Below are 24,398 nucleotides of genomic sequence, written 5' to 3'. Positions count from 1 at the left end.
CGATTTATCTAGAGCCAGGAGCCCAAACTCTTCCTATTAAAGGGCAAGAAATCCAACTGGATTGGACGAAAGAGATGCAACTCACTTCAATTCTAGTTTCATAGAGTTTAGAGACTTTTCATTGTTTTTCTCTACACACCGTCCAGGGCAATCCAATGTCTAAAGTTGCAGTGCATCCTGGGAATTTTCTCTAAACCTGTCTTGAAATTAGGATTGATTTCATCTTGGTGAGAAAACATCCCAGGAACCTACACCACCCAACACCACTATTTTTTTCCACACAAAACCGCACTACCTACATTATAAGGACGTCCTTTTTTAATTTCAACGTGGCACAAAGCTCTCATGGGACTAACAAAGCGATAAAAACAACCAAACAAGACCTTGGACCAGGGGTGTGCAATCTTTTCACAAAAGGCCAGTGTGGGTGCAGGTTTTCATTTCAACCAAGCAAAACACCAAACAATTCTACCTGTTTATATCACGATTTTTAACTTCAATGACTATCAGATGTGGCCCCTGATTGGTTGGAATAGAAACCTGCACCCACACTGGCCCACACTCCTGTATGTGGATTTATCTAGAGCCAGGAGCCCAAACTTTTTCTACTGCAGGTCAAGAAATCAAACTTGATCGGCCGAAAGAGAATGTTGTATTAGACCAAACGGTATCATGATAGTAGCCATGGTTCCTCTTAGTGGTTAAGGCATTGGTCTTTGGATCTGAAGGTAGTAAAGATCCCAGACCAAGCTTCCACTCCTGGGCCCCTGAGAAAGGCCCTTAACACCATAGCTGCTCAATTATATGAATGAGATGTAAATCACTCTGGCGTCTGCCAAATGCCGTCAATGTAAATGTAAGTTAAGTCAGATCAAGTAAACTTTTATTGTCATTCCAACCAAATACAATGAGACTAAAAAACTGTTTTCACAGCAATTTGTGGAAAACATCAATTTTACGGTTGTCCGTGTGTGTGTGTGTGTGTGTGTGTGTGTGTGTGTGTGTGTGTGTGTGTGTGTGTGTGTGTGTGTCAGTCCAGTTCCTTTGTATCGGTTAATCGAACGGCTTGCGCAAAGAACAGCCTATAACAGTCTTGTTTTTGTTGTGTTGATGTTGTGTTATGTTGTATTATTGTTGATGTTGTTATTATGTTGTGTTGTTGTACGGTCGTTGTTGTCCTTGTGCTGTTATGTTGTTTTTTTGTTGTTAATATGTTGTGTTGTTGTTATTATTGTTGTGTGGTTGTTGTGTTATTGTAGCATGACCTCAGAAACCCGTGAAACTCTCACTCCGCTATCCTTTTAACAACCAAATACGAAAAAACCTGTCGTTCCCTAAAAGAGTGCACTACCCAGTGACGGTTAGAATGACTTTCACGCCCTATCTAGTGCACTTTGATATGAATTGCTCTTGATTTGGGACGCGACCCAGGTCCCACTTAACCAGTTCCTGGTTGCAGAGTTGTATGGAAACAGGTAGAAAAGGCGATGTGTGTGGGAATAAAGTTGTGTTTTGCGGGTAAATTGGAGTGAACACGACAACATGAGCTGGTACGTACCACTAACATCGTCCTATAAAACGAGTTCTGGGCATTTTTCGAATAAATAACGAGCTATTAGGGTCGGTTTGTCTAGGCTAGTCAGCTAGCGTTTACCTCAGACTGCTAGCATGTAGCTTTCCCGTGTCATGTTTACAGTGTGTACATAAGAACGAAATAAGTTCAGAGAAAACACTTGTTTTTGTTTGTTTGTTTGTTTCCTTGAAATGTTGAGCTTTTATTTTCGATTTGAAGACCATTTAAAGGCTTCCAAGTTTCTTATTAATAGAAAAACACAGATATTTCGGCTAGTTTGGTTGGTCTGTACAGATTAGCTTGCTAACGTCTTCCACCAAGTTTTAGTTTTGGTTTTGGTTTTTTGTGATTATTGACATTAAATCTGCGTTTATAACTATTCGTGCTTGTTCTTCGATTTAATAAAACTAATGTAAAGTATTATATTTGGCTTATAAGTCACTAAGCAGCTTTATAAGCGTGTTATATGAGGAATAGTTTAGTGGAGTGAATGAGTCTTTTTTGCTCAGACAGAGAAATAATCCATAAAGAATTGTTTATTTAAATATATATATTGTGTGTGTGTGTGTGTGTGTGTGTGTGTGTGTGATCATGTCTCAGGATTAATTAAATGAAATGTCATTTGTATATAACCTTTAAATGGTTTACAAGGCTATAATACAAGTTTGTATTTTTAATTTCTAGGTATATATAATGTAAATAAACAAATCTATTTGCTATATATACCACCACATTGTCCATTGTAGGGACAAAAGTGTGTGGACACCTGAGCATATGTCCTTTCTGAACATCTCATTCCACATTTGGTCGCCATTCGCTACTCTAAGAACCTCCACTCTTCTGGGAAGATGTTCCACTCGATTTCTTTTCTCTTACGTATACATTAGAGCACATTGAAATTCTTTCTTCGCATATCCCAGCGATATTAGAAAGCCGCAGTCAGACAGGATACAGTGCCCCTGGAGCACAGAAGGTTAAGGGCCTTGTTCAAGGGCCCCAAGAGTGGCAGCTCGGATTTTGAACCTCTCACCTACTGATCAGTAACCCAGAGCTTTAACCACTTGGAGATTTATTCAGTCAAGAGGGTGTTAGTAAAGTCAGGTACTGATGAAGGTGAGGAGGCCTGGGGTGCAGTCAGCGTTCACATTCATCCCAAAGGTGTTCAATAGGGGTGAGCTTTATAGCAGGAGATCTTCCACTCCAAACCACGTGAAGCAGGTGTCGCCAAACACTGGGCTGTGGACCTGGTACCAGGCTGTGAATCATTTAGTGCCGGGTCGCACAGATTTTATCTGTTTCTTGCAATTGTTTAAGTTTTGTTTTGTAGTTCTGTATTATTGTGAGTGGAGTTACAGTTTGCAAATGCATATTTTAGACATGACTTTTTGAAAAACGCTCTACAAAGTGGATACGATTGTGTGCGGGCCGTAAGAAACGCAGGCTTTTGAAAAAAACAATGGGCGCATTTTTCGGCGTTGTCGCCATGTTTCATAGAGCTGGAAAGTAAAGTCAACGGCAGGCGGAAATGCGTTTCCGTTTTACTCGGGAGCAGTAAACGTGAGGTTTTCAGACATTTTCAAAGCAACTTCTGGGACACGATTGTGGACACGGAGCGTTTTTTCCAAATTGATCCAGATCAGTGTAGACGTACCCTGAAGCATATCTTGACAGATTTGGCTTTGTGCGCAGGGGCATTGTCGTGCCGGAAACAGGTTTGGGCCTCCTAGTTCACGTAGATTTCATGCTACAGCATCCGAAGACATTCTGTACAATTGTGCGCCTCTGACTTTGTGGTAACAGAAACCCCAAAAAACAATTCTGCACCCACATTAATCCTGATCAGTTATAAAAACGCGTCTTGATAAATGCAGGTGTATGAAACGGTGCGAGAGCTCTTTACATTTTTATTTGTTTATTTTGCTGGTTTTTCTTTTTTCTTTTTGCTGCACAAAAACTCTTGTTCAGTGTTGACTGGAGGGTCAATCTGTAGAGAAAAGTTTGCATTCGCAGATTTATACGACTTATTATGGACTTGGCTTCCTCTCCAAACCTGGGTGATGTTCCTGTCCAGCGAAAACAGAGCTGTTTGAAACTCTGTACTTAAATGTAAAAGTCTTTCATGTTGCAATGTGGACCGATAATGGAGAACACAGTAACTCCGTGCTGAATCACAGCCCTTTACTGTTCTTTCCTCTCTTTAATACACTATACAGACCATCGCGACGTACATCTGCAAATGTCACGATTAAATACAGTTCCGTTTCCCAGTTCAGTGACGGACGTCATTCTGTCTTTTACATTTTAGATTCTAGGTCTCTGGCTCTGTAACCCTGTGGATCTCTGCCCTGCAACATGACCCTTCTTCTTTAAAATGCCAGCAGTCCATCATTAATAAATCCCCCTTTCCCATGAAGATACCAAACCGAATAAATCAGCATCAGCACATTATCACTGAATTGCCACTGTAAGCTGCAGATTTGCGAATCGTGCGTGCAGGCCCAGCCGACGTGGCAGCCAGCGTGACGTCACGGCCGCGGGTCGTGACGTCAGCGGGTGGAAGCAGCCGCTTCCTCGTCGCACACACGGCCAGTGTTGGGTCGCCGGCCGACGCGGTCACTCGCTGAAAGGATCTTTTGTGGTTCTGTGTGACCGCCGCATTCCACACAAGCCAACCAACTGGACCCAGTGACGCTGTCACCATGACTCCAGGGTCGCGGGGTCACACTCGGCATCAACCGAGCCTTGTGTGCTGCTTATTGTTAAGATCCCTGTGCTTCAGAGGCCAGCGCTGGCTTTTCCAGCCTTGCTGATGTGGCATAATGCGTATCGCGAGTCGAGCTCGAGACTTTACGCAAAAGCATCTGCAGCGGCTCAAAGAAAATCTTTGTTACAGCATACGAGGAAACTTTTTCCCATCTTTTATGGTGTACGGAGCAGATACTGGAGCAACAGTCCACATACATGGTAGTGGAAATAACGTTACCTGGTGCAGTCTGGATTTGCGTCCTTTAATCCCGCTGAAGTTCTTCCACCCCACATTGAGTTTTTTTTATAATGGACCTTACCTGTCTAAAGGCCAGGGAAATCCTAACACTACAGAAAATCCAATTTTGTTTACAGTATGGCCACAAATTGGCCTGAATCTGGTTCTTTTGTATAGCTGATGTCACCTTTATCTACTTTGAATTGGCCAATAGAAACGGCAGTGAAATATCCTCGATGCTGTTCTGTCTTTGGCGGTTGGTCGCTAATTCCAAAATCTAGCTAGAAGTGTGCGCATCTAATAAAGAAGTGTGTCTGTAAGCATTGCATTCACACTAAGGGATAATGAAACCGGAAAATGAGTCAGATTCAGCCCTTGGCATTAGAAGCTGATAACCGGAGCGTAATTCTTGCTTTCATAGATCCGTGTGCTTCATTCATTCTTTGCACCATGACTGAATCCAATGTAACTCCGCTCATGTGTGGGAGCTGATTTTTTGTGAATCTTTTTTTTTGTTTTCACGTTCCCCATTCAGTTACCAGTAGCATTCATTCATTCTTCTGAGCGTATTGTTAAACCCACACTCGGGTCACTGGGGCAGTTTCTGCGCTGAAGCTCAGCACCGGCACACCTTAAAAAACCCCAGCTGACATTTTTCCCAACTGTCTCCAGAGCTCTGGTGGTGAACTTTAACAGGGCATGGGATCAGTCGTCTCAGACTGACCACTCGTCCTCCGTGTGTGTGTGTGTGTGTGTGTGTGTGTGTGTGTGTGTGTGTGTGTGTGTGCGTGCGTAAAAATGGCCCAGCCTGCGAAGACAAAAAGCTGAGGATTCCCACAGAAGGCTTTACAATGTGTCTGTAATAAAAGACTGAAAATGAATGTTACATGGGGGGAAAAAATAGAATTCAATTTCAACCTAAGCTGAATTCCACGTGTGTCTGGATATCATTCAGGAATGATCAATACTGATTCATAACCCTGATACATGATTATGACAATAATTAAAGTAAAAATTATTTGAGCCGTTGCTGGTCATATATTACAGATTACTGATATATGATTAGATAATTTTCTTTTATAGTCCATGCTCATTGGCTGACAATTTTCCAAAAATTTGGGGGCACACCATTGTGTAGGATGTCTTTTCTCTTCACTCGACCTAGGAGACCAAACCTGTTCCAGCATGCCAGTGCCCCTGTGCACCATGAAGATAAGGTTTATGTTCTAGGGTTGGATTGGAAGATCTCTTTTGAGCAACTTTGCGATGAATTGGAACGCTGACTGCACCACAGGCTTCCTCACCTTACATCAGTACCTGACCTTACTAAAACCCTAGTCGCTGAAATCTGCACAAGCACACTTCGAGATCTAGTGGAGCATCTTCAGAGAAGAGTGGAAGTTAATTATAAGAGAAACGGGAACGAAATGTGGAACAGGATGGTCGGAATGCAGATGCAAATCTTATGCTTGGGCGTCCACAAACTTAAAAAAAAGAAGAAAAGCTATTCTCGATGTGTGAATTTAAAATAAATAAGCGATTCTGAACGTGACAATTTGTATATGAAAATACAGTAAACTGTCTCTAATAGAAAGCACTGCATTGTTGATTGCACACATGATCCGGATGTGATGTGTTGGCAACTTTTTTCCGTTTATTTAAACAATTTGTGCGTAAAACGGATACATCCACACCTCGATATACCACAGCCCCGTTTGACCATCCATAGATAAAGAAAGGTACCAACAGGTTCTCCGCGTTCGCCGTTCTCCATGCTGAAACTTCACTCTCATGGCTCTCGTGTTACCGGAGACCCAACCGGAGTATTTCAGCTGTCCAAGAGCCACAAGCCGCAACGTGTCACGTTTGTTACCCAATAACACGAGGTCCTCGAGGGCTAATGTGCAATTTTACCCTTAACCCACTCCTGAATGCGGATTTGCTCATTCATTTTATAATTACGGCTCACTTCATTTTTTTTTTTGTGCGAGTATTATGATTGTGAAATACCTCCCGACATTCGAGTTTGCGATCACGACGAGCCAGTTTGTCAACAAAGGGGGGGGGTACATTTATGCAACTAACTGCGTCATCAGTTTAGAGAAACAATTGACTGGATCTTCATCATTCACACTCTGTTCTCTCTCTCTTTCTTCCTCTCTCTCTCTCTCTCTCCACTCGACAGGCGTGATTACTGTTTAGATAATATTGGCTTTAGCAATCCGACAAGTTACGTCTTCGCGTGACTCAGAGTTTAGAATTTCGTCGTGGTGATGATGTAAACTTTTCCATGACGATGCGTTCTTTCATCCTCCTGTCAACGTGCCGCACGATCAATCAAGACGAACAACTGAACAACCTCTAATGCTAGCAAGAGAAGCAGGAGTACGCTCACTCTGTGTGCATGCGCGCGTGTGTGTGTGCGCGCCTTCTGTCGGATCGTTTATTTTTATAGGAATAAATCCCATTAAATCACTACTTCAAATCCGAACTCCTTGATTGAGACGTCGGCACGAAAAAGCACACCCCAGGATGACGACTCGGCATATCTGTCGCACGAGGCATGCACATGCAACGCACTCACGCACACACGCACTCGCGCACACACACCCTCGCGCACTCTTTCACACCCTTCTCTTTCTGTCTCATTAGCACACACCTCTGCTTTGACGCAGCTGCCGAATTCGATCGGCTGTCATCGCCAACCGTCCGTCATTCTGCAGGGAAGTTATTACTGCCACACAAACAGCCCGTGTACATGTGTTCACGTGTTAGTGTGTGTATGTGCGGGGCTCCACAGTACAGTCTGTGACTGTGGAGGTAAATGTTTTCTCCATCACAAACTCACTCTGCGCTGTAATTAAGCAGCAACTTTGGTGCGAGTATCGACATAAATATAGTCTTTTAAAGACCAGGCGCAGTTGCTACCTTTTTGCTGAAGAAAAAAAAAACTATAATTAAAAAAAAAAAAAAACCTAACCTGGGACGTATCGGTGCCTCTGTGGTGTGGATTATAAATTGTACAGAAAATATATTTAATTTTGAAGTAGATATTTAATTAGATTTAAAAATGAATAATTTAAATGCAGGGTTCCTACGCGTTTTGGAAAAGTACGAAAAAATATGAAATTTGATTAGCGCGATTTCCAGGTCTGGATTATTGTGGAACATTAAGAATGGCGAGTATTGAAAAGTGTTTTTGTTTCCATTTGATTGCCCTATTCGGCTCTCAAAAATGCAAAATTGACTCTTTTTTAATACAAAAAAACGGCGTCTAAAAACCACGCTTTCGTTTTCAATCATTTCCCACAACGCACAATTCGTGTCATTTCCGTCTGACGTTTATTAAAAAAATTTAATACAAATCATGTTGCAAAGTACAATTAGATTTTAACAACAGATTTTCTAGACTTTGAGACTATTGGCCCTCCCGTGATTGACGGGCGGAGTGTAACTCCAGTCCTCCTACGGGCAGTTTTCCATCCTTGGCTTTCTGCCCCGGATGGGTGCAACAGAGTCAGGATTCGGACTCGTGTTTAAACTATTGCAAGTTTTTATTTATTTATTTATTTATTTACTTTTTATGCCATACTGTTAGTCAGGATTCTTGTCAGGATCTAACCTTCAATTTAAACTATACCAATAATAATTTTTTTTTTTGATGATTAAATTTCTTATTGATCGAGCGTTTAAACCTACAGTTTGGGACACCGTGGAGCTCAGATTTTTCCCCTGAAAACACACACCTGATCCGTAGCTGGATTATTTCTTATGCCAGATCAGATTTGTTATTTAAGAGAGCGATGAAAGACGAGATCGCTTTGAAGAAAAAAATTTAATAAAATGCACCGCTGCCACCGTTTGACTCAAGAAATCCACCAAGCAAAGGCTTTATGCGTGCGAACCGGGGCTGCTGCTATCGATGAGTTTAGTATTATTATTATTATTTCATCGAGTCATCGGATAAGAAGCGCTTTTTCTTCATTAAAGAGCAATGCTTATAAGAGAGGAAATAAGACGGGTCTCTTAAAAACTTTTTTTTTTTTTATTAACATTTTTATTGCTGAAATTCTTGCATACAAGAATATCATTAAAAGTGAAACCCATTTAGTGCATTTGTAGCGTCTCCTGTGTTTACCTGTCCAGCATGCTAAGGAGATTATCGGTGCGTCAGTAATAATGGTCCGTGGGAAACACATTGCTCCGTGATTAGTAAAATGGACTAAAGGTATTTTGCCTCGATACATTTTTGTAATTGATTTACCCCAGTTATTCACGTGAACTCACGCGAGCCGGACACACCCACTAACACGACCGAGCTTTAAAACGTGGCCAGCCATGTTTACACATTGAGGTATAGTTCCTTAGAAATACCATACACTTGTTGGGACTCCTTAAAGACTTTTAGAAAAGGTTTAGAGCAAACCATGCTCTGGATTTAGGGATCAGCTGCTCGGTCATGGTTTAGCACGTGGATTCTGTTTATGATGCTATAAGTTCATTTATTCTTGTTTGAAGTAGCGAGAGAATTTCTCTCTCTTTTCTGTTGTAGTGTGGGACGAGATGTAAGAGATGATTACACAGCTTCATTCTTCAGGTTGACTCATGAGTCGCAGTCAGCTGTACATGTGTAAAAGTCTAGCTTCTGTTGATTGTACTCCTCTGAGTGTGTGTGTGTGTGTGTGTGTGTGTGTGTGTGTGTGGGTGCATTAGGAATGCCAGAATAAATTCACTGAACTAACAGTGGGCATTTCAAAGAACCTTCTATGATATTCATGAACTTGCCATAAATAATAATAATCCATTCTTCATTTCTACATAAGTGCATTTTTGTCTTTATATGAACATATTATTCTATTTTTTATTAAACAATGGAAAGGTTTGCAAATAATATATTTCTCCTGAGTGTATGAGAGAATTGGACTCAAAGCACAGAATATGAACTGCTCGAATACAAGATGCACAAGTTTTGTATGGTCAAGCAGACAAAAACATGAACATGATGAACGTGTGGCTCTGCACGATGGACAGCTGTTATCACGTAGGGTGTATTTACTTTTGTTGCCAGCTATTTTGACAATAATGTCCGTATGTTGAGTTACTTTTAGAGGACAATAAATCTGTACTGCTACACAATCTGCACATGTACCACTCTAAAATATATCCAAGTTTTATTTTGTAGTATTGTCCCTTATAAAGATCAAATAAAATGGTTCGATTAGTAAACGAAAATCCATAGCAGGTAGAAATTAAAGTTAATGAATGTCGGACCGCGTGCATGATGGGACTGGCCCGAGCTCCAGTTGTTTGTCGCTGTATTGGGTCATGCCTAATTTGCATAAATTCCACACATTGTCTCATCATACACACACATTAGCAATGCTAATTACAGTGGGTGGAAATAATAGTGTGTTGAGAGCAGTCGGTGACGTGGCGTTCCATTACACCGATTTAGATCTTTTCATTTTACCACGGTATTAGACATTAGGTATATGTTTTGTGCACTCTTCCACTTTGTCTTGTACACCCTTCATAGTGTACCTCGTTCCCTTGTACCCCTTCATAATTTACCTCGTTCCCTTGTACACCCTTCATAATGTACCTTGTTCCCTTGTACACCCTCCATAGTGTACATTGTTCCCTTGTACACCCTTTATAATTTACCTCGTTCCCTTGTACACCCTTCATAGTGTACCTCGTTCCCTTGTACACCCTTCATAGTGTACCTCGTTCCCTTGTACACCCTTCATAGTGTACCTTGTTCCCTTGTACACCCTTCATAGTGTACCTCGTTCCCTTGTACACCCTTCATAGTGTACCTCGTTCCCTTGTACACCCTTTATAATGTACCTCGTTCCTTGTACACCCTTTATAATGTACCTCGTTCCTTGTTCACCCTTTTAATGTACCTCGTTCCTTGTTCACCCTTTTAATGTACCTCGTTCCTTGTACACCCTTCATAGTGTACCTCGTTCCTTGTACACCCTCCATAATGTACCTTGTTCCTTGTACACCCTCCATATTGTACCTCGTTCCTTGTACACCCTTCATAATGTACCTTGTTCCTTGTACACCCTCCATAGTGTACATTGTTCCCTTGTACACCCTTTATAATTTACCTCGTTCCCTTGTACACCCTTCATAGTGTACCTCGTTCCCTTGTACACCCTCCATATTGTACCTCCTTCCTTGTACACCCTTCATAGTGTACCTTGTTCCTTGTACACCCTTCATAGTGTACCTCGTTCCCTTGTACACCCTTCATAGTGTACCTCGTTCCCTTGTACACCCTTCATAGTGTACCTCGTTCCCTTGTACACCCTTTATAATGTACCTCGTTCCCTTGTACACCCTTTATAATGTACCTCGTTCCCTTGTTCACCCTTTTAATGTACCTCGTTCCCTTGTTCACCCTTTTAATGTACCTCGTTTCCTTGTACACCCTTCATAGTGTACCTTGTTCCCTTGTACACCCTCCATAATGTACCTTGTTCCCTTGTACACCCTCCATATTGTACCTCCTTCCTTGTACACCTTCATAGTGTACCTAGTTCCCTTGTACACCCTTCATAGTGTACCTCGTTCCCTTGTACACCCTCCAAAATGTACCTTGTTCCCTTGTACACCCTCCATATTGTACCTCCTTCCCTTGTACACCCTTCATAGTGTACCTCGTTCCCTTGTACACCCTTCATAGTGTACCTCGTTCCCTTGTACACCCTTCATAGTGTACCTCGTTCCCTTGTACACCCTTCATAGTGTACCTCGTTCCTTGTACACCCTTTATAATGTACCCCTTCATAATGTACCTCGTTCCTTGTACACCCTTCATAATGTACCTCGTTCCTTGTACACCCTTCATAGTGTGTCTTGTTCCTTGTACACCCTCCATAATGTACCTTGTTCCCTTGTACACCCTCCATATTGTACCTCCTTCCCTTGTACAACCTTCATAGTGTACCTAGTTCCCTTGTACACCCTTCATAGTGTACCTCGTTCCTTGTACACCCTCCAAAATGTACCTTGTTCCTTGTACACCCTTCATAGTGTACCTCGTTCCCTTGTACCCCTTCATAATGTACCTCGTTCCTTGTACACCCTTCATAGTGTACCTCGTTCCTTGTACACCCTTCATAGTGTACCTCGTTCCCTTGTACACCGTTCATTGTGTACCTCGTTCCCTTGTACACCCTTCATAGTGTACCTCGTTCCCTTGTACACCCTTTATAATGTACCCCCTTCATAATGTACCTCGTTCCCTTGTACACCCTTCATAATGTACCTCATTCCCTTGTACTCTCTTCATAATGTACCTCGTTTCCTTGTACACCCTTCATAGTGTGTCTTGTTCCCTTGTACACCCTTCATAATGTACCTTGTCTGCTTTTAACGGTCCTGATATGGGGCCTTTAGAATGCAAAAATGTGGTTGAATTAATTTGCCTTCTTTGAAATGAAAATTTCAGACACAACACCTTAACAATTGCCTTTGTAGTCTACATCATAGATGTGCACTATTCGAGGTTTTGAAGGTCCCAAGTGACATCCAAAGTTCAAATCCCAGTTGTGCCATGCGGCGGGTAAATTTGGGAAGTTTGCTAAATTCGTGTAGTGGGAATGATGGGGGCTTTGCTCACAAAGCAGTGTAGGAGCCAATCAGCGTCTCCTGCTCACGTAGAGTCTCATGATCCGTCGTGAACCTGCTGTGGTCATGAATCCCAGAATCGACTACTCTGTATATAAATAATGTCTGATGTGACATGCGGTTGGAGTGAATACATTTCGTGTCGTAATGTTGATATAGTTACGATAACATTCGTTAATCCTAGATGGAAAAAACCAAGAAGTTGCAACCTGTTCTATTATACTGGAAGTTATTCAGCTGTAAGAAAGACTAATGTTGTTTTGGTTTTTTTCCTCCTTTTTTTCTAGGATTCCATTTAAGATCGGGCAACCGAAGAAACAGATCGTTTCAAAGACGGTAAGGTAACCAGAACACTTCTAGCTTGTGTGCTTTGTTCCTCTGGTGTTTTTGGAAGAACCACAATGGACCGCCAGGTTCACAATCCAACAGAGAAAGCGAAACTTATGTTTAATCTCTCAGGGAGTCAGGATCTGGACACTTCAGACGCTGTAAAAAAGCATGCTTGAAATGCACATTGGCACGGGGACTTCCCACCAAACGTCTACCCGGAAAATGACCATATGCACAGACCATATAGCAACATAACAATTTACTGTGTTTTGCTTAAATGTTCATAAAAATAGGTCACAAATATAAGAAAAAGTAAATGTAATTCATTACTTCAGTAGCTTTTCCCCGTATCTTTGTTACTGAAGTATTTCTATTTAGGGAGACTTTTATTTTAACTTTACTTTACTTTAACTTTTATTTTATTTTAGGTCAAAACCATTTAGCTCAACTACATTTTGCAAAATCGGTCGTTCCTTTTTTATTCATGAGTGGATAAAAACTTCACTGGTCAAAGCACCAAACAGGGTCGAGCGCACGCTTCGTTTGTTTTTTAATTTTGATACAATTTTTGTAAAACTTGTTCAACTTGGTGTGTATCTACTTATCACCAACATGCAGTTCAGCAGCAAGCAAAACATTTAGAGAGGAATAAATGATAGAAGAAACTCCTGACTCCTCGAGTTGTGTTTTTTTTTTTTTTTTTTTCCCCCGAGTTTGTTTTTTTATAGTTTTGTAGTCTCATGATAATTGTAATAGAAATCAATCAGTGTTTCACTCATTCTTATGATTCTATTAACAGATTGTTGTGCTGAGAGTCTTTTCACATAAACTGAGTTGATTAAGCAAAGAGTCTTGTGTCAGAAACATTGGTACACGAACCACGTAGTTGATTTTAAAGTAGAGATACAGTAGGTAAAATGACTCGATTAAAAATAAGTGTCCCTGTAAATATTCACCTGAGCAAAATTATTTGCCATCAAATGTACTCAAGTATCGAAAGTACATTGATTTATTTTTTTATTAACTCAGTTTATGTAAAAAGACTCTGTTACTCTTAACACACTGATCCATTAATGAAATGATATTAATGATTGAAACACTGATTAATTTCTATTAAAATGATCATGAGCTCAACAAACTCTTTTTTTCCTACTTAAAAAGAATCACACAAACAAGGCCACGTGTGTTGTGGCGATTTCGAGTCAGGAGTTTCCTCCATCGTTTATTCCTCTGTAAATGTTCTGCTTGCTGTTATACTGTATGTTAGTGATGAGTAGACACCAAGCGCCAATCAAAACAGAGCGTGTGATCGAACCTGATTGGTGGATTGCTGCGTGTTTGTCCAGTTGTGTTTTTTTCTTTGTAAATAAAAAGCAACGACTGATTTCGGAAAATGTAGTCAACAATATCGGACTTTGAAATGACGTGAAGTAAAAGTCTCCCCAAGTACAGACAAGCAACAAAGGTACTTAAGTACAGTAACGAATGACATTTACTTCACTACTGTCCCCTGCTGGACAAAAATGATAATAGGAACATTATAGCCATAATAGATAATATTACCTGGGTATGCTTAAGTAGATTTTGAAGGCCTTTTGTACTTCAGTGAAAGTTTGAAGGGAGCACTTTTATTTTTACTGGAGTATATTTTGTACCGTGTTTCTACTTTCGATTTGTAGTTGTTATTCTAAAGGAGCCTTCCTTTAGAATAACAACTGACTGGATATGGAGGCAACATACAAAGTGACCAAGAGTAGCTCCTTCTCCTGATGCTGCCACCATTATGCGTTACTGTGGGGACTGTTTTCTCAAGATAAGGCGCATTGTTGGGTTTCTGCCAAACGTAGCATTTTTTTGTCCCAAACCCAGACAGCTCCGTTTTAGTTCCGACAGACACGGGGCTTTTTCCACATGTTTACCGAGTGTCCAAAAACGCTTTTTGACAAACTCCAAATAAAGTTGCATATGACTCACCACTCTTCCATAAAGCCCAGATTGTGGAGGCGATGCTTGTCCTCTGACCAGCTTCTCGAACTGCTTATCATACTACAAATATGGCCAAGATGAAGAGGGGAGTGAATACTTGTGCAAGGCACTTTTTAACAGCTGCTCAGTGTTGTCTTAACGCTAATCACAAATAGCTCCCGGATTATTTATTCAGACGGCACACGTTTTATATAAGCTAATATTCAATTCAAACCGGGCTGCTGAGTATTTTAACAATGATTTTATCGATTAATCGAGTATTTGGATAAGAAGTACTTTTTCTTTAAGAGCACCATTACTAACAAGTAATTTTAAGTAAAAAAAAATTAAAATACATTTCAGATTCCTTTGTTTTAGTTTGAAATGATCCCAAACTTTGGAAACTTTCTGTCGTGTTCTTTGACATGAATCTTTTCCTCATCCCTCGCTGTTTTCTTCCCTTTCCTCCATTTTTTTAATTCTGCAGTGTCTCCTGTGTTTACCTGTCCAGAGCAGTCCAGAGTTTAGCGGGTGGCGCGTCAGTAAAAATGGTCCGTGGGAAACACAATGCTCCGTGTTTAGTTAAATGGACTAAACGATGTTAATTAAGTTGCCTCTATGTATTTTTGTAAATGAATTGTTTGAGTTACTCAAGCGGTTTTTCACAATGGACAGTGTCTCAAAGCAGCTTTACAGAATGTAGGATAAAAACAAAAAAATGTAAATGAGTGAACTTTTTGTGTATTTATTCCCAAACGAATTTCCCTCGACGTTCTCGGCAGACAGACAGCACTTTTTCTCGCTGAAATCGAGCGTGACTGGCCTGCAAACATTCCCCAGGGCGCTCACCACGGAGACATTTCCGGAGTGGACAGGACAGCGGCCGTCCCAGCACTCAAAACATCTTCCACTAAAAGTTTAATTATTGTGTGTCTGAACATTCCAGCTGTTTTCAGAAAAATACCATCACGCTATGAAATATAGTTTTTTTTTTATTGAGCGAACCTATAAAGGATAATCCAAAGTGCCCCGAACAGACGTCCACTTAAAATTTACAGGACTGGGATGTTGTTTAAGTGAAACACAGACAAAGTAGGAATAAAAGCAAGTTCAGTCAAGCAGGGCTTCACTGAAACCAGCAAATAAAAGCGCACACAGTCACATCCGAGTCCATGTGTAGGCGCTTCCTCTTTCTCTGTATCGATGGGGGCAAAACCACCTCCTCTCATCACCCTGTTCCTCTGTCCGCCTCGGCCCTTTCCTCCGTCTCCTTCCTGTTATCACACACACAAAATGCAGACCCCACTCGTGGGCAGTTCAGAGGACAGGCACGTCACTGAAGCAGCCTGCATGGCTACCATCCTGTAAACTGTTTATTTGCACCATGTGCCCACAAGAACCGCAGAACAGGAACCTTCACACACCACTTCACACACACTATCCAAACACGCTCACACCGGCACCGTGGCACGGACAGCCAGAGCCAGGACTGCTTCATTACAAATCAAATGAAAAGAGGATGTGTTTTTTTTTTTTTTGCTTGTTTTTTGGGCCTCTCAGATTTATTTAATCTTCCATTCTGTTTTCACGTCAACCCAAATACAAATCACCATCACAAGTTATTAACCGAGAACCGGCTTTTCGCTCTGATCCACGGCGCATCGCGGCAGAGCAAAGCGCCGAAAACTAGAGCAGTCTGTTTAACTCGTATCTCTCTGTGTGTTCTGTTTCCTTCGCAGGTTGAAAGAGACTTTGAGCGGGAATATGAGAAGCTCCAGAAGTAAGTTGACAGGTGTTCAGCGATGTGTTTCGTTAGCGTTCCCTGATACGAATATGTCCAGCGCACGGCTCCTTTTTCTTGACGGTAGCGAATGATCTATTAAAATAGGATAGGTGTGCTAAAGGAAGAAAAAAAAAAGTTTGAAGTGTGCGTGGAAAATAAAAGATAGAAGTTTCGCTGGATTGGGAATCCGCTGGTGAAAGAACTAACAGGCCCTCAGGCTGGCGCTGGGCTCCCAGTAGGATGAATTCTTTCACACTAATGAGTGCAGGAATGCAGAGGATATGCAGAGGATATGCCTGAAGATTCAAGGTCCTAGTCTTGGAGACCATTTCTCTTTGATTTTATAATATAATTAAATGTACAACATTTACAGAAGAAACTAATGAGATGAATATCTGGATCAGGTACCGGTTTAAGGCTTTTTTTTTTTTTTTTCTTTGGAATATCAAGAACACAAACCACATCTTCCTCCAGAACCTTCAACTGACCCAATGAAAGATCTAATATGATGTAATATGTCATGCTGGAACACGTTTGGGTCTCTTATTTCAAGTGAAGGGAGAATTTCATGCTCCCGCATCCAAAAACGTACAATTGTGCGCATTCAGCTTTGCAATAACAGTTTGGGGAAGAACCGGAAATGGCTGCAAAATCAAGTGTCCCAATACTTTGGTCATATAGCGTATATAGAGCTGTTAACTCCACTCGCTACACTCCATAATAAAGATCCCATTTAGGCTCGTCTACACTAATCCGCATAAATTCAAAAATCCGCTTTGGAGAGCGTTTTCATGCCGACATGGCCCTTAGATCCTGAACATAACGCACAGCATGCGTTCATCGCCAGCGGCAACCAACACAAACGCTAATATATCAAGCGTTCCATGACGTCTCTGATTGCTGAAATAACCAGGTTGCTCATTTTAGTTTCGGTATCGAGCACTCTGCTCTCAGTCTAAAAGAAGAAAAAAAAAAACCCCGAGCCGCCGCCCCACACCCGAAAATCCTCCGTCACATGACTACACCTTTCTGCTTCAGGTACCTGAGTAGGAGTGTTAACACACCGATTGGTTGAGATAAACCCCGGACCCTTATGCGAAGGATCGCGCTGACACGCACAGTGTGGGCGTAGATAGACGAATACAAGTCTGTGACTGGAGTCACAGCGCGGTGGTCTGATGCTTATCTTAATGTTGAATATTTTTCAATTAAAAAGCGTTTATAGAAAGGCGAAATTGATTTTGAAAGACATTTAGAGCCTTTATGACTTGAGATCGACATCCAAGCTCTTGGATTGATAATAATATATCGAGTCACGTCTTTCCTTTATCGCGTTGTTGTATTTAATAGGCATGCACGTGAACCGCGGATTAATGGCTCATTAAACATGAACCGAACTAACACACTGCTTGGACAAAAGTTTCGGGATTTCAGACTTTTCCAGCCATTCGAGGTTCTTCCCCAAAAATGTTTCTACAAAGCTGGAGGCACAAAATTGTACAGAATGTTTTCTGGATGCCAGAGCATGAAGGAGCCCCCAAACCTGTTCCTGCTTGACAAAGCTCCTGTGCACAAAGCCAGCTCCATGAAGAAAATGTGTTCCGCATAAGAATTTCTATAAGCTTCCTCAAAAATCTACATCTGGAGCATATTATAAGAGTAAAGCACATGCCAATCTCATGCTCAGGCGTCCACAAACTTTAGCGATGTGATCTCTTTCACCGGAGTTTCATCTTCTCTGGAGTCTCAGAAATGCCTTACAAATTTCCCATCTTTATATTCTAGCATATCTAAAGCTAATATGCTAGTTTGTGACCTGTGGTAACACTACATGTCATTCACATGTTGGACTGAGGCCTGGTGTTGGCATGCTAGCGCACAGAACGGAGCAGCTGGGACACCGGGGCTCGATTAGCACCTAGTATGGGGCTGTTGCTTCATCATCTGGCAGTCTTTCTGTTTAAAAAAAATTATTTACACATTTCGATCGACTTTATTTTTTTATTTTTAGCCGTTGTCATTCCTTGTTGTTTGATTTTTTTTTTTATTTGAAAAAAAATATATCGCCGTGGTTTTTCCAATTTTCACGCATTTCGTTCCACAGCTCGCTAAAACCACAGTCTCCCTCCCTCCAGCCTTCGCCCTAAACAAAGCTTCCACGTGCGCTGTGACTGGTGTCTCATGGGAGTTTCCCAACCTCTCATTTCCTGCTTAATTGATATAATGAACAGCTCCCTGATGCACACACACACATGCGCGCAAACACACACACACACACACAAACACGCGCGCACGCACACACAGCAGACAGTTGCAACAGTGCCATAATTGCAGATGTTAGCACCCCGAGCGCGTGCGAAAGGGTCACAGTAGGGAACAACCGTGCAAAATGATCTCCTTGGATCTTCTCGGCGTGTTACTGTCACGAGGCGCCGAATGAGAATCGGCGAACTTCAGCATCAGGCGCTTTCACGCCGTTTCATTTTGCGTTTCAAGCTTATGACATGCAGATTATTCTCTCCGTTTGTGTCCGAATTATGGTGGTTGTAAACTCATAAGGTTTTGTTTGCCCTTCTCAGGTTGGAAGACCAAACAAGAAGCTGCACAAAGACATGAAGAAAAGCACAGAAGCCGATATCGGTGTGTATCATGGCCGAGGAGTTGCGGGGTTTTCTGGAGGAGAACGCACGCACGATTTATTCTTTTTCTTGCATTCCAGAGCGCAGAAACGAAACGGATAGCTATTAATAAGTATTATAACTGGTGCACGGAACAGCACGTGACTTTAAATGGATTAAAGCATGACGTGTCATCCTTTGATTCAGAAACGTATGTGAGGTAATAGAGGTGTAACGGTACACTTGTTCGTACCGAACCGTTTCGAACGCAGTTTTAGTTTCACGTGTGGAACGCAGTTGAAATCGATCTCTCCCCACGAACATATTAAGTGGCAGACCGCACGTTTGTTTAGACTCCGCCTCGCAATCGCAAAAATTCAATATAGAGAAGTAAAACAGAATGAATGAAAAACCTTCTGGCCTGGAAAGCAACTTTTCAAGTATTATTTTTGAAGCAACGTAATCCACAATATTTCTTTTCAATGCTTTCCATGTTTTTGCATTAATTAAGAATGATTATCTATAGCGAAATTAAGGGCTCGTCTACTAATCAGACGCACGTCGGAAGCGATAAGCAGGAGCCCTGACGGAGCGCGTCGTTCATCCGAAGCGCTCCGATCGAGCTCCAGAGTGCCAGCTCCAATTACAGCTCATGCACGTTTCTGCCATGGCTGCTTTAACTCCAGATGCTCGGATCAGACCCAAGAGTCTGCTTCGACCCAAATCAGACTCCGGAAACCTCAACCCCAAACCAGGATCACTTCATTATTCTGATTGTTTTTTTTTTCTTTTTTTTTTTTTTTTCGTCACGTACAATATTTATTTATTTTTTTTTTTTCTCGATTTAAATGAATGTTGTTTTATTTATTTATTTGCTGCTGTTTAGCGATGTCTAAAGCTGCCGTAAAGATCAGTGTGGACTTGCTGAATAACCCTCTGTGCGAGCAGGACCAAGCCTTCCTGGAGTCTATGATTTCTCTGGATACAGCCATGAAACGAATGGAGGCATTCAACCTGGAGAAGGTGAGACCTGGAGAAGGTCGTGGCCGCATTGATTTTTCTACACATCTCTTTATCGATCAGGGACACACACACACACACACACACACACACACACACACACACACACCTCTCTGTATCAGCAGGTTGATATATATATATATATTGCACGCACACACACACACACACACACACACACACTGGTAGTCCTCGACTGGAGATACGTTCCGATGACCACATCCTAACTTGGAAACATCGTAAGTCATGACATGCCCTGACCTACCCAAGAGTCTTTAAGAATGGTGATCAGTATGGGGTAGTGTGGGGTACATAATTTAGAGAATTTACACTACTTGTACTGTTTAAACTCTAAATATATTTATATGTATATGATAGTGGCAGAGGGTGTGTGCATGAGCACCGGTTTGGGCAGAAGCATTTGCAGCTACGTTCGCTTGCCACGTAAAAAGGTCATCTGAAGATCGTAAGTCGTAAACATCGTAACTCGGGGACCTGTGTGTGTGTGTGTGTGTGTGTGTGTGTGTGTGTGTGTGTGTGTGTGTGTGTGTGTGTGTGTATATATTCTTTTTATTTTTTACTTTACCTAGTATTGTAACTGTTTTGTGCTTTCAAGTTTCCCCCCTTTTCTTTCTTCCCCTCCTGCACCATCAGCAGTTGCATTGTCTGGTTTGGATTGTTCCATAACGACGCACACTAACGAAGAACGCCGTTTAAAGGTCGCCTCAGAAACGGTGCGAGACGCGATCGCGTTCGCCGCGCCACTGCGTCTTGCTTCAAATTCTCCCAAACACGATTGGAATGATGGCGAGGAATGCTGGTTAGATCAGCTCGTCGGAATGCAGTACACAAAATGTAGTTCATGTTCCATCCCGTACCTGTTTAAACATTAGAAGGAGAAACGTGCGAATCTGCCTCGCAACATCTTCACCGCGCACTTCATGTTTGGCAGCGGAAAACATTTTATGCGAATGTTGTTTCTCGCTTTGGCTGAAATAAACTCTGTTACCCTCTAGCAGATTGGGTATGAGTAAGGTTTTCTCACAACAGATACCCCCCCTTCTGCCCCACACACACACACACACACACACACACACACACACACACACACACACACACACACACACAAACGCTCCTTAGGCATCTAAACCGGACAAAATCTGCACTATTGAAAGATTCCAGCTTAAAAAATGTGTCCTTTTTTCACCATAAGCGATTAAATTTGATTTTCATGCCGGGTTTTTCACCACTGATGTCCTGAAGCGCATCATATAGTGCAGATGAGCTCACGGGGGAATAGTAACCGCTCTCCAGACAACCAGCTGACCCCGTATACCCCAGCGGACGGGGTTACTCGCGTCGCTTTTTCCGAGCTCCGGCGATTCTTAGTGACTTAACACAAGATAATTCGCTCCGCCTACTTCGTTGTTGTGGGTCTTGTTCTCTGGTGGCATAAAGAAATTCTCTTGTGTCTTAAGTGTTGAAGCTTCTCTTCTCTTCTCATCCTTTTGAGCGGAAAAAAAAAATGGATTATGTAAGATTCAATTTTCAGGTGGTTGTCTATCAAAGCTCCGCCCACAGGGGCAAAGGTAGTCCATAGTCTAGGAGCATCTCGGGGGCCGAGTTTGACTTTTTGAACAATATTCTGTAAAGCTACAGTGATCAGGCGTAAGATTAGCATTATAGCATTATAACATTATGAGCGGTGAAGTGAACAACACTGATGATCTCTTCATCATGGCACCTGTTAGTGTGTTGATGTATTTATTAGACAGCAAGTGAACATTTTGTCCTCAAAGTTGACGTGTTCAAAGCAGGAAAAATGGCCGAGCGTATGGATTTGAGCGGGTTTGACAAATTGTGGCGTCTAAACGTCTGGGTCAAAGCGTCTCCAAAACTGCAGCTCTTGTGGGATGTTTTCGGTCTGCAGTGGACAGTGTCTATCAAAAGTGCTCCAAGGAAGGAACAGCGGTGAAAACCACAGCGACTGGGTCACGGCCTCACAAAAGCACCAGGATTCAACACTTTCCGGAAACTTTCCATGGGAAATTATTCCAAGTTGGAAACTTACCAGGAATTTATAGGCATATATTATAAACCGTATCATATCCAAGCATGAATATTAACATTTTGTTTGGTCATAAGTCGACATGCACGCCAATCCAATACAGATTTTACAAAATGACACTTTGATTGAATTGTTTCTGTAATTTAGTTGCACAATAGTTTCCACACAGCACAACATTTTAAACATAAATGTATGTAATTTACGTGAAAACTCGCCAACATGGACATTTATTAGACGTTATTTTGTGTGCAGGATCGAAGAAATTATGGATGAATGCACTGTGCATGTAGGGGGCGTGGCCTCAGCAGCCCTGCGTTCAATCTGGTTGTTTTAACCAAAATGATCCTGCAAGATTTTTTTTTTGTTTGTTTTTAACTACATTTAAGTTCCCTGTTACAGGCGAACCTGCAATTTTGTAAATTCCCAGTTTTATTCCTATTGAAAGTTTCCAGGCTTGAAAATTCCTGTAATTTAGCAATCTTGATGCAACACTACAATACAGACTACATCTACGTTGTCTTTAGCATCGGTTACACTTCTTTGTTACACTCTCAGTTCTGACGACGAGCGTTTTTATTTATTTATTTTCATTTTTTTGGTTCCTTACTAACTTGTTGCTGAAATCCTCATAGATGCCGTAGATGATGGAATTTTTTTCCTCTGGTGCTTCTCAAAGCAGGACACTAATATTCATGTGATATTTATGTAATAACTGTTTAAAGTCTATAAGAGCAGCCTGTTTTCTCGAGCACGGCTTTGCAGTGAAATGTTCCCATGCCTACCTCGATCCGCAGACAGCTTTTTGTTTCGAAGTGGTTTTTTTTTTTTTTCTTTTTCGAGGCGTTTCTGGCTGAATTAGCATGCCCGGTTGAACCTGGCCTCGTTCGTAATATTCGCCGGGGGAAAAAAATAAAATAAAGCAGCATTCGCGGGAATATAGCAACCTTTCGCGAGGCGCGCTATAAGTACAGCTCGATTTAATGCAGCCTGCTGCACGGCAGATCTCCCAGACAACAGATGTGATGCAAATGCGCTCTCTCTGCACTGACCCCTCTGTCAGTTTCACTAAAGCGAACACTTTCAGCAGCACTGCTCATGTCTCTCTCTCTCTCTCTCTCTCTCTCTCTCTCTCTCTCTCTCTCTCTCTCTCTCTCTCAGCTCTATGGCCTGCTATTCCAGTGTATGGGCACTTGGCAGGCGAGTGGTGCGCTAGCCGTGGGCGACAAGAGATGTTAGCACAGCTGATTTTATTTTATTTTTTTCTCTCTTTACCGCGCCTGTACGAATTACCACCCCGGGATGCCGGGAACGATTAATGAGACTTCCATGAATCAGATTCGAAACCTGGACGTGAAATCCCGTGCAGCGGCTAAACAAATCGAGCTAGCGTTTAAATAAAGACAACGAAACCTCTCTTTCCGGGAAAAAAAAATGCTTAAGGGCAGCAGAGAGAGAGAGAGAGAGAGAGAGAGACAGATAGAGAAAGATGGGAGAGGAGAAATGTGTTATGGTAATGAAGGCAGCTTCAACCCAGGCCTACAGTGTGTATATTTTAAAGTCGTTGTTTTTAAAAAGCTTTAAGGCCTGCAAAGCCGAGCGGTTAGCGGTTAACGACTAGCGGCCATGACGGTGGGAAGGGGGGGTTATCGATTTTTTTATGGTTTGTGCGTTTTTTTCATTTTTTTTTTTTTTTGGGTTAGCTCTGTGTGTAAAGGAAAAAGAAACAGGAGAGAAAGAGAGTCAGGTTGACCTTTGCCCTCTGATTCAAACCGATGCTGGTGCTTCAGCGACGCCCTCAGGCTTCGCGCTTACCTTGTGGAATACTCGCTACACCCTTCACCCAGCTTTCCACATCTCCAACGCGCTCGAGCTGCACCATCAGTCCTCATGTTTCTTCACCACCCCCCCCCCCATGGAGACAGCTCACATTTAATAAAGTGTTTGCGTGCTAATAAGCGAGCTCGTACGTGTTGATTTTTCATCATGCATTGTTTGGGTTCTCTGCCTGACTCGCTTCGCGTGCTCTCTCCCACCATCTTGCCAGACTCGGATACTTAGTCCTGACATATTATATTAAATTATTTTGATCGTCAACTCAAAGACATTCAGGGCCTCGGGGTCAAGCGAGGCGTTTTCCTTCTACACACACACACCGATTCCACCATCGCCTTCAACATTGGAAGGGAATCTGAAGCGCTATTGTTAAAAATGTTTGTTTGCTGAGAACTTTCATGTTGTCGGGGCGTCCCACCCTCTCTCTCGCGCTCTCCAACCCAACCGGGGCTCCGCTTTCATGTCTCATCCCCCGACGCTTCCGTGTTTTTCATTTCGCCTCTCGATGAATATTCACATCCCCCGTCCGTCTCCTCGGGGTTTCGAGCGCGATAAAGAGGTGACATCAGCGGCGTTCTACTCGT

General features: G+C 42.1%; 1 protein-coding gene across 1 annotated transcript in view; it reads left to right on the top strand.

Annotated features, from left to right (window-relative positions):
• Positions 1-1,404: 1,404 nt before the first annotated feature.
• bin3 (bridging integrator 3) overlaps positions 1,405-24,398 on the top strand; it is a 43,509-nt gene continuing 20,515 nt past the window's right edge. Inside the window, 6 exon segments of the mRNA XM_046871440.1 lie at positions 1,405-1,550; positions 12,488-12,536; positions 16,235-16,275; positions 18,858-18,874; positions 18,877-18,918; positions 19,783-19,919. Of these exon segments, the coding sequence (XP_046727396.1) occupies positions 1,543-1,550; positions 12,488-12,536; positions 16,235-16,275; positions 18,858-18,874; positions 18,877-18,918; positions 19,783-19,919 (294 nt within the window). The 5' untranslated portion in view covers positions 1,405-1,542.

This window comes from Silurus meridionalis, chromosome 17 (genome assembly GCF_014805685.1).
Source record: "Silurus meridionalis isolate SWU-2019-XX chromosome 17, ASM1480568v1, whole genome shotgun sequence".
Lineage (NCBI taxonomy): Eukaryota > Metazoa > Chordata > Actinopteri > Siluriformes > Siluridae > Silurus > Silurus meridionalis.
This window is presented reverse-complemented; position numbering and strand designations above follow the sequence as displayed.